Genomic DNA, 11,438 nt, shown 5'->3' on the forward strand with positions numbered 1-11,438 from the left:
ATTTCAAAGAGCACATGGGCGGGAGTGGATTGTCTCAGTGCCCAAAAAAAGAACATTTTTCCCAACCAGTCAAGACAAGGAGAGGTCTTAACCTCGGACAGATTTTTATGCAAAAAAATGTACAAATCAACCTGTTTTATAACCAGAATTACCAGAATCTGAACAACTGATTTTAAGGAGACTTTCGCTCTCTGGGCGATTATCACGGGTACCTTGGAAACCCTTTCAAGGATGCACCTGCTCTGAACCTCATAGGTATCATCATGCAAGCACCTGTTCTGAACCTCATAGCCATTCTAGGCAAACAATCATTGGTATTGTGCTGATAATCACGGCATGCTGTTAATTACGCAATTCGAAACAACACACAAAAGGCTAGACTCGTCTAAAACTGTGGTAATTCAATTAATGTTAGTTACTTAAAATAGTCCCCCTTCCAAACATCGAAAAAAGTACTTGGAAGATGCCTGGTCAAGGTACCTGACAGTGCTGCTATGCTCAGGTAAGGAAGGGCAGGCTGCAGGATGGCTGTATGTGACCAGCCTTTTTGCGAAATGTTTTTGTCATCGCACAACAGTCGGACTGTGTTCTGCCTTTTCCTGAACACATTTATGTCACCACATGTGATCATGTTGCTATAGAATGCCCTAAGAGAGGTTATTCTTTGGTGCTAGATTAGTAGTTTCCCATTCAAATTGTTTACCTTGGCACTTGCTGACCTGCGTACAGTCCAACTGGTGTCCACTGTCCAACTAAGTAAGGGATGAGAGGCTTTAAAATGTTCCTCTTCATTAAATTGTAAGGTATAAGGTGCTTCAAAATGTTCCTTTTCATTAAGGTGTCAAATAACAGAGGCTCTAGTTTCCTTGTGTGCATCCATAGATGTGAAGCTCAATGCTTTAACACAGGAGTGGTGGACAAAAGAAATGTGGCGTTTAAAACGATTGCACTACTTGGATATGATAAATGAGCTACAATGTCAAATTCCATGTAATGCTGGAAGAAAAATCACATCATACATGCCATATAATGACATTACAAGACCTCTTGATAGGCTACCACTGGGCAATAATAATTAAAGCCCTTGTATTTAACTTCAATGTGGTCAAGATGGCCATGACCAGTGTTGTCTTCAACCTCCAAAACTCACTTTCTACATCTGCAACCATCAGCTGAAGTAATATACTTTACAAAGGGGCTTCAAAAAAATTCGAAAACATTACGATTCTTTCTGTAGGATCAAGAGTTATTCATATGCCATGCATGTACAGGCATGCAACACCCTGCAATGTGACTGCCTCCCCAAACCTTCCAAGTGAGGGCCTAGGTCACTTTACTTCGAGGCGCCCTTTATTTCGACAAAGGTATGAAGCCTCTGCAGCCTCCTAACTTACTTGGCTTGATGGGCAAGGGCAGTCCAAACATTGCAAGGTTTTTTTTATTGCCAAATATATGATGTAAAGATAAATGATACCTTCCAGCTTACATGGCACCAATCAGCCCTTGGCACACCATCCCCTTTACCAATGCAGCCTCTATATACACTCATGATGACCAGCATATCTTCCTCTCAAAGACAAAATGTATGTCTTATCCACAGCAGTCATTCTTGACAATGCAAGACCTCTCTTCTATCCTAAGCTTATTTTCCTCTCATCTGCTTGCATAAAGTCCCTCCTAATGGTTATGTAAATATCTCGCGTCTAGGTGACCGCCATGTAATTTGGCAAGCACTAAAATCCTAGTCAACTTTTTAGTGGCCATTGAAGCTGTTGGATGGCAAAGTAGTTTGACAACCCATGTGAGGGACTGTATTGTGCCCCTTGAGAGAGGAGAAAACGTTAGCAATTTCTGCTCTGAAGTTGGAGATCAGGTCAAAAAATCCCCAAGCTTTTTTGGGTCTGGCACCTCCACTTCCGCCGAGAATACAGCATACACGGGTCGATGATCAGAGAAGTTGGACTCTGCTCGGACATACTCTAGCTGCTTCAGTCCTTGGCCATACCAAAGGATCCGATCACACCTATCAAGAGAAGACTAGAATCACTTTCTTGACATGGATTTGATGTACTAGATGGCTTTTATATGATGTGCTTAGGTGAGAGATGGTACACTTGATTGATATAGACTTGATGAACTACATGACTTTTATATGATGATCAGCTAAGATGAAAGCATGAAGGTCTGCTCACCAGGCCGGTGTCCGCCGCTTTTCCCCGAATTTGAGCCTCTCCACTGCATAGCAATCTGAACCCGCCCTGTACTTGTAAGTTGGAGGGAAACATATTTTCCCCTCCTGCCAACCTTTGAACACACGGCCTGCCCTCCTCTCAATGTGAAGCTGTGGTGGACATAATATTCAAATGGGCTTTAGCTTGGCTGCAGCATGGAATTTCTTGCGAGCATAGATACAATATGGGACAGCACGTACGTGGTCATCAATGTCATACAGATGATAGTAAAGATAAGTTAACCTGATCCCTTTCCAGTAGTGTCTCCCAATCACCACGGGCAAGCAGCAACTTGGTAGAAGTGGAAGAAAGTGCAAGACGATAGTTCAAGTCTCCAAACCAGAGGATTCGACTGGTTAAACAATATTATCATCAAGGCTCATCACTAAATCGCATGATCATGCATGAAATTCACACCTAGAACTAAGCTCATTATTATTCACACCGAAACTAGAAAAAGAAACAGATCCTTTGAAGCCATAAAGAGACCTCATGGTTGCATGCATAAAATAGGACATATATGCACGTGTGAAGGTTGAATGGGTAATGTAAAGACATGCATGCATGCGTATAGTTGAAGTAATCTATACATGCATCCGTGAAGGTTGCATGGGTAATATATCACACATGCATGGGTTGTATAAGACATACATGCATTTGAGAGGTTGCATGGGTGAAATAAGAGATGCATATGTGGTGGTTGACTGGCAAGCATGAATGCTGAATGTTAAATAAGTCAAGATGCTGAAGGTTGAATGGGTGAAACAAGACATACATGTATGTGAGAAGGTTGGATGGGTGGAATGAAACATGCATGCATGTGTAAAGGTTGAATCACTGGAATAAGGCATACATGCATGTGAGAAGTTTGGATGGGTGGAATGGAGCATGCATGCATGTGTGAAAGGTTGAATGGGTGGAATGAACATGCATGCATGAGTGAAGGTTGAAATACGACATACACACTATTGAGGGGGTAAAATTATACAAATATACGTATGCTCAAACAGCTCATCCTAGCATACTTACTCATGGTCAAGTATTGTATCAGGCAAGGATCCTTCCTTGTGTTGAGAAGATCTACGAAACCGTGTCCGCTTGAGAATAACTGAGACATCATAATTCCGGCGGAGCTCGTCACCTTCTTTTTCTCCTGAAGTCAAGTGGCTGCATATGAAACAGAAGGTTGTCTGATGAAGGCATAGGCTGATAGAAATCGAACCCTACACCAATATAAATCATCTGTTCAGAGCACGAGCTAGTCGGCGGGTGGGAACACCCTCCCTAATATAGAGGTAAAAATCGCTTGAGCTGCTTTGATTGCATAAACTTCAAATTAAGTCCCAGGCCTGATGTGTTGAATGGTGATGTCTGTATCTAATCATGCCCTTGCCATGGCAATAATGAGGTTTCATCATGCCCTTGCCATGGCAATAGCCAAGTTAGTCATGCACTTGCCATGTCAATACAACATGTGTGTACATGCTCTAAGACTTCAAAAGATGAAAGTTAGTATTCTTCCAGTCTGCCTTCACAATAGGCCTGATGAAACCTTACCTTGTTCCCAAGATAGCCCATGATACCACACCCAACTGATGAGATCTTCACATGTCGTACATATCTGCAAAGGTCATCCCGAACCCAGACTGAGAGAAATATTCCCACCATTCTTTTGCTAGCAATCAATGCATATCGGGGCGTCGTTGGCAGGATTCTGCAAGCCGAGGATTTGGCTATAAAAGATGGCGATACCAGTGGAGAATAATCCACCCCTGTTGTGCAAGCCTCCTTGTCATAGGATATGTGTGACCTGAATGATGTGATGGATTCAGACCTACCAAATGATTCATCTAAAAAGGCATCTTCCGGCATAATGGGGAAGTTGAAGTCCAGGCTACTACTATCATCACCCATCAGAAAGAGGTCAGCTCTTTCATTCGAATCTGCTGATTCAGAGGTAGTATCTACAAGGTTAGCAGAAAAGCTGCAGTGTTTCCCCCTTGGGGAAATGGTATCAGCATAGCTGCATGCTAGATCTGACAAGCTTTTCTTGTTCAGAGCCCTCTGGATCAATTGAAGCCACCGCATGACTGAGGACTTGTCATCTACACCCAGAACATTACCAGCATTCAAGGGTACAATCTCCTGAAATCTGCATCCCAGAGAAAGCCAACATGAACCCGTTCTCTTTTTAAAAAATTGCCATTACTGCAGATCATATAATTCTACATGAACACTTCTGATAATCAGTAAACTGGCTTTCTAAAGCATAAGGCGACGTGTGTGTTACTGTGGGGATTACCCAACGACATAAATGTCTGCTGGTTCCATCTGGTTGAGCCACTGCTCGAGGTTCATCTTTTCTTCAGGCGGTTTGCCCCCCACATTCCATGTGCCAATAAAGATCCTGATTGGATGTATAGAAGCACTCAAATGTTTAAGCAAATCTATACTTCTTAAAGAGCTCTTGATCCCAAATACATGCACCTTATTTTGAAGGGATTAAAGAGCTGCATGAAAAGGGTGAAAAATTATTGCCTAAACTGTTGCTTGCTGTTAAGATTATCCCTTGAGAGGTCTGCATCTGTATGGACCGACACAGCTGAAGAGTGTCTCCGGTCTTGGCCTGCACATGTGTGCAGATGCACATACATACACACACACATGAGCTCAGGAGTCCAGAAAACAAAACCAAGCCACTGCTTTCAAGCACGGAATGCAATAATGGCAACAAGGGCCAACTTGGAGAGGAAAACATCAATTAAAAAACAGAAAAACCTGCAAAGCTCCAGCGACTGGCTTCATAGCCTTGTGTTGAGCAGCTGCTATGCCTTCTTCTCATGCAGAGGTCTGGAACATGTTAAATTTCACCATGAAAACCCGTTACACAATCATGTAGATTTGAACCTCTAAATTAGTCAAAGTAGGTAGCACCACTCTTGCATTTAAGTAATGATGATTGTAAGTTATATACGCTCTTGCTTCCATTTGGTCACTGTGTGTAAGATCGTAAAGACCCGTTCACCATCAATGTAGGTCCAAACCCCCCAAATTATACATAGGTTGTGTAGACTCGATCATTACAAGGTTAATTGTGAGATGAAAGACCACAATTACCTATCTCACATTGATGGTAGATCTACTTACCAAACAGTGTAGATCACAGTGAGGAGCTCAATTAACGGAATATATGGAGTTCCATTCGCAACATGTATAATTCAAAGAAGAAAAAGACATGGAATGAAAGAAAGAACCCCATTAGATTACCCACCGTCGTCATCGAGTTCACTTTCTGTGTTATCTTCTTCATCAGCGCCGAATCCTTCATTCTTGGGCCCATGCTTAAGCAAACTCTTAAACGAAAGCTTAGACCAAAGCATCTGTGGAGTCACGAGATCTCACATCAATACCCAATTGGATGATTCTACATTCCTCTGGACTGATTGAAATTCAAACTTATAAAGCAATGTCACACCTTGCCACGTTTACTGGGCATTCTGTATCATGGGGGCCTGGGAGGAGAGGAATTGAATCCTGCTAAGCTCCACTTCTTGAAGCTCCTCCTGTAGAGATCTGTAGGAAAATTTAGAGAAAACTGCACGCCTTGGGACCTGGCCCCTCTGTGAGAAGACTTGATGAATTCCTGGAACGTGTGCGTGATGAAAAGGAATACTTAAAGCCTTGTACATTGGTCACGCAGTCCGAAAGCGTTGTTTCTGTACATTTGGCTAAAACAGTGCTCAACGTTAACTTATCGGAGAAGCAATCAAAATGAGGGTGGTTTAGAATTTTGCATGGCTAAGAGGCATCTACGATGGGATCATGGGAATCTGTTGATGCAAGCGAAATCATGCTCAAAAGGTGGACTCTGATTGATTGGTTGAGGATTAAGGGATGGCAGAAGTGAGAGTCCTGGTTCATGTGGTGGGTTTGTGAGGGCAATGCAGCAGCACTTAGCAGAGAAGGTATGGGCTCCCCCCCACACACACACACACACACAGAATGTTGATGAGAAGAGAGATATGAGACGCGGTTTCAAGGCGGGGGGGGGGGGTAATCACAGCGCTTCTAGAGAGAGAGAGAGAGAGGCGGGCGGGGGGGGCCGTTGGATAATCACAGCGCTTCTAGAGAGAGAGAGAGAGAGAGGACTAGTACGAAGCTGCAAACAGAGCTCGTGGAGTTGTGATGTGATTGATGGGTGGAGAAGAAGCTTGCAGAGAGAATCTAGAGAGGGAGAGACGGCTCTTGGATGGGGACAGGTGAGGTGAGATGAAATGATGATGGGAGAAACTAACTAGACGAGGAATGTTCTGATTGTGCAAGGCCCAGAAATGGCCTGGAGAAAGACAGTGCTATACTAGCTAGAGAGAGAGAGAGAGAGAGAGAGGGAGAGAGAGAGAAGAAACGCTGATAAATTTATTCCTTTTGAGTAATCATTATTTTGGGCAATTTCAACCCACTGAGAAAATCTATCAAAATCAAAGTTTCAGATTTAACAGAGACAAAAAGACCATCATTACCCCACAGAGGGCCAAAAAAAAGGGGCTAAAATATAAAACGCAGTAGAAAATTACAAGTGCAATGTCACAATAAAATCGTCTGTCCACCTCCATAATGATTAAGTCATTCAAAAATATATTCATTTGTTTTGAGTATATATATATATATGTATATTATAACTCACCCGCAATCTTGTGCTCCGTTGACCCTCCACTAACGTGAAGGGAAGTGGGGCCCCATCAATCAAAAAACATTAGTAAAATATTAACAGATTTTTCCAGCTCATCAAAAGAGGGCCAAAAAAATTTGGTGAGTTAAAAACTTTCCAATTAAAATTTTGCGCCTTCTTTTGGTGAATGGAGAACAGCTTGTTGGCATTCAACCTCCTTTCTTATAGGCTACTTTCCCGCTCCCTCCCACAATTGGTTAGCTTTCCTATACTTTTTTTTAAATTAAGAAATTTGAAGTATATAACCCTTTTCCAAACTCATTTCCAACGTACCCTAGCTTTTGCTAAGGTTTACCTTTTATCATACTAAATCTTACCAAACAAGCAAGCTTGACAAGCCCCCGGCTGGATTTTTTCAGCTCGAAAGATAATCCTACTTGTGTCCTAAAAGTACAATATCTAATGTCATGTCCTCCTCCAACATGCTTCTCCCTTTGATTTATCTTCTGTGAGTAGTTGTGTAACTCCTTGTTATACTCAAAAAAATCATCAAAGTCACCACAAAAAATCTCTAATTGTCTCACTAAGTGCTTAACACTCATTTAAAATTCCTGTAACAAAGGCCATAATTTACTATGGAACAATATTCAAGTTGATGAACTTGCCAAACATTAAGAATGCATAACATATATTTACTTAATTCATGTTGGAGAGGAAGGACTAGCTACAGTGGTGGTTGGATGGCCCAATAGTACCTCGAAGACCACCAGCCCCAACACCCAAGTCAGTGCTCTCTTAACTCATATTGAATGACTCCTCACTTGAAGAAGTGCCCAAAGATTCATGGCTTATAAGACAACATGTGTATTTTTAAGTGTGCATTAATTAATGAACAATAGTTTCCTAAGATTTCATTAACATAAGACATTAAGGTTCATGGCTTATAAGACAAAATGTGTATTTTTGAGTGTGCATTAATTAATGAACAATAGTTTCCTAAGATTTCATTAACATAAGACATTAGAATAGTAAAGGTTCATGGCTTATAAGACAAAATGTGTATTTTTTAGTGTGCATTAATTAATGAACAATAGTTTCCTAAGATTTCATTAACATAAGACATTAGAATAGTAAAGCTAGCATGAGAAAGAGGGTCGTAAATAGAGGAGTGATAATCAAGACTTCAAAAGTAAATAATTGCAAGAAACTTCATACATTCGACCCTTTTCCTATTCACATCAAACTAATAATTGGTATCCTATTAATTAATGGGCTAGGGAGAGTGAGTGAGTTGGCACGTGTATAGCGAGTGGGAGAGTGGATTTGTGATTGCCTTTTGTTTTGCACGTGTTGATGCATGCAACCCGTACGTCGACGGGTGGTCGACAACAAGACGGGCCCTGCATGGCTAATCCATCTAGTTTGTGGCACCAGGGTGATGAGGAGGGCTCGAGTGGATGGGCGAATCGGGAACCTGATTCTGAGGAGGAGATGAATCGACGAAGAGAAGAGGCGGAGGTTGAATGTTCCAAGAAGAAGTGTGTGCCCAACTGGTTTTTGAGCGATAGATTATTTTCTCAAGCGAAAACCAAGGTATGTTTGAAGCTTAATTAAGAATTAGTCAGAAGCCAGGTGGGGCTATTCTCAATGTGCATCGTCTTTATCTTTTGCCCTGGTAAACCCTGTCTAAAGTGGAACTAGGGAGGTGGCTTCAAGAAAGTATCTTGCACGATAACGTTGTCTCCAAAGTTTTCTACTTGGGAGAAGGTTTCTTCAATGTCCTCTTTGTTAAGGGTCGATCTGTATCTGAGTTATTTGCTAAAGGACCTCTATTTTTTGGACAACGTTTAGTGCATGTTTTTCCCTTTGATCCATTATTTGATGTTAATAAGAGCATGCAGAGTGCATGTCCGGTTTAGGTTGAGGTGGTCGGTCTTCCCCCTTGGCTTAGGCCACCTCTATGTGATATTGCTCAGCCTCTTGGCATGGTGCTGTATATCCCTAATGACGAGGTAGGCTGTAGGCAAAAAGGTAATAGTGTTTGCATCACTTGGAATACTTCCATAGAAACCCCATGTCCGGTTTAGCTTGAGGTGGTCGGTCTTCCCCCTTGGCTTAGGCCACCTCTACGTGATATTGCTCAGCCTCTTGGCATGGTGTTGTATATCCCTAATGACGAGGTAGGTTGTAGGCAAGGCAACAGTGTTTGCATCACTTGCAATACTTCCATAGAAACCCTGAAGTCAATAGATGTGGATTTGGGTCAATTGGGTGTCATGGAACTAGGCCTCAAATTTGGTGCATTTCTAGGTGCATGTTTCAAGTGTGGAGGGTTTGGCCATATTGCAAAAATTACCCGAAACAGATTGCGGCAAAAGGGGATGAGGTGAAGGATAGTAGCCTAAGTGCGGTGGATAGAGCTAAAGCTTTTGCGCTAAAAGTCAGAAGAATGAGGAGAAAGGAAAAGAAGTGATGAAAGAGACGGGTAAAGGGATTTCGAAGGGGGAATGGGTTAGGGTTAAAGGGAAATCCAGTTAGGCAAGTTAAGATAGAAGCTAGGAAAGCCCAACCTAACCGGGGGCAGCAGGTAAAACTTCGGATTCTCATGGGAGTCTGAGTCCCGTCTTTTATTCTAATCCTTTCAGTCCACTTAATGATAATGAAGCCGCCCCTCGTTTGAACAAAGATTTGATTCCATAGTTGAGGAATCTTGAAAGGAATCCAAAATGAGAGAATAATATGAGGAGTGAGGAGGAGGTTGATATGGTTCTAGAGACTGCTCTATCATGAATAACTATTCAGAGTTCGTTGGGCTGTACGTGGAATGTTAAGGGTATTAAAGATTTAAAAAAAAGAATGCATTGTTTTGGGGGACTAGTGAAATTATGGGGCTTCTCGGTTCTTGCCATTTAAGAACATAACCTTTTGGAAAAATCCCTAGAAAGGATAAATTTAGAGAGTGGGTGATTTTGTATGGGGGTGTTAATTTGGGCTATAGTGGAGTAATGACCTTAGTTAGGGGTGATATTAATCCTAGTGTCATTGCCAACCATCATAATGGTAGGATTTTGGTAGTTGAGATTTTGGTAATGACCTTAGTTAGGGGTGATATTAATCCTAGTGTCATTGCCAACCATCATAATGGTAGGATTTTGGTAGTTGAGATTTTGGTAAACGGGGAAAGAATATGGATTATCAATGTGTATGGGGCTCACAACCACAAAATTAGGAGCGATATGTGGAATTGGATTGCCAATTGAAATATTTAAGTTCCTTGCATTGTCCTAGGTGATTTCAACATGGTGGAAAAAGTTGTGGATAGATGTGATGGCAATATTGTCCTCTTAGGAAAGGAGAAGGGAAAATGGGAGGATTTAAGAAGAGGGTTGGGCCTTAAGGATGGTTGGCATTTAGGAGATTGGAGAGATGACCCGGGCCATACCTATTTCAGTCTTTAATATTTATCCTCTTCCTCCAGAATTGACAGGGTCTTTTTTAGCCAACAAGATACTTGGGTGCCCCACACTATGAGAGTTTCTGTTGATGTAGCATTATATGGTAGTGATGTGTGTGAACACACTTAAGACTGCAGCAGGCAGGGGCACTTTTTCCCTCACTAGGAGGTTTTTTCCCATGTACGTATGTACACCCTCTTATCTACTCATTTTGTGTTGTGTACTTATCTTTTGTATCTGTTGGCACACATTTGTTGATTCTAATCTAGTGAGTTTGTGTGCTCTCAAGCTTCTCTATCTTGTGTGTGTGCATTGTTACAACCCTAACCCTAATTCCAACAATTGGTATCAAAGCTAGCTTCCTTGACACTTACTTGATCTAGTAGTCCCGCCTCCCTCCACGCGACCCAGTTTTTCTCTCTCCGATTGAGATACCCTCTTAGGAGAAGAAGGTATATACTGTAGTGTGTTGTATACAAGGTATCTAATATTTTCAGGGTCTGCGACGCGATTCGGATGTGTTTTGGGCACTGCAAGGTTTCTACAAACGTTCAGGATTTTGGATTGGTTTTGCTCGATTTTGGGTGTTTGGGCTATGCAGCGGCGGCAAGATTTGGTGTGCAATAGCATCTATAGTGTCTTCAACAACATCGACCATCATACTTTCACTAGTAACACTCTATTCTCTACTCTATGTTATTTTTCATACACTTTGCAGGTGATTCAGTCAGTTTGGTAGCCATCCGGGGTTGCATTCAGTGAATACTAGAGTACTTGCAGTGTGTTGAAAGATTTTGCATTTGGTAGACAGTCATGGCTGGCAGTAGTGATGTATTCAATATGTTGTCTGTTGAGCACAAATGTTATATGCACATTATGTATGCATATACTAGGAGGCTAACCCACATTAGGCTTGTGAGCGTGGGAACAAGCTCTAGTGGAGCATGGGTTAGGACTAACGTTAAGGGTTAAGGTTAGGGTTAGGCATCCAAGGGATCACACATGAAAAATGGATCACACATCCAAGGGATCACACATGGAAAATGGAGAGTCAAGAGTCACTTGAGGGCCCTCCTATATAAT

General features: G+C 41.9%; 1 protein-coding gene across 2 annotated transcripts; it reads right to left on the minus strand.

Moving 5' to 3' along the window:
* Nucleotides 1–967: 967 nt before the first annotated feature.
* On the minus strand, nucleotides 968–6,224 carry LOC147634474 (type I inositol polyphosphate 5-phosphatase 10-like). 2 transcript variants are annotated; one of them, XM_086803561.1, is made up of 10 exons: nucleotides 5,707–6,224; nucleotides 5,503–5,611; nucleotides 5,010–5,081; nucleotides 4,770–4,857; nucleotides 4,534–4,638; nucleotides 3,789–4,383; nucleotides 3,261–3,454; nucleotides 2,475–2,583; nucleotides 2,193–2,341; nucleotides 968–2,023 (listed from the first exon to the last, which is right to left on the minus strand). In XM_086803561.1, the coding sequence occupies exons 1-10, from the start codon at nucleotides 5,725–5,727 to the stop codon at nucleotides 1,870–1,872; spliced, it is 1,596 nt and encodes a 531-aa protein (XP_086659687.1). In that variant the 5' UTR covers nucleotides 5,728–6,224; the 3' UTR covers nucleotides 968–1,869. The 2 variants fall into 2 exon arrangements, with proteins under 2 accessions (XP_086659687.1, XP_086659688.1); XM_086803562.1 differs by lacking the exon at nucleotides 5,010–5,081.
* Nucleotides 6,225–11,438: the final 5,214 nt, after the last annotated feature.

Source organism: Cibotium barometz, chromosome 10, assembly GCF_041138505.1.
Source record: "Cibotium barometz isolate CiBa-2024 chromosome 10, ASM4113850v1, whole genome shotgun sequence".
Classification (NCBI taxonomy): domain Eukaryota; kingdom Viridiplantae; phylum Streptophyta; class Polypodiopsida; order Cyatheales; family Cibotiaceae; genus Cibotium; species Cibotium barometz.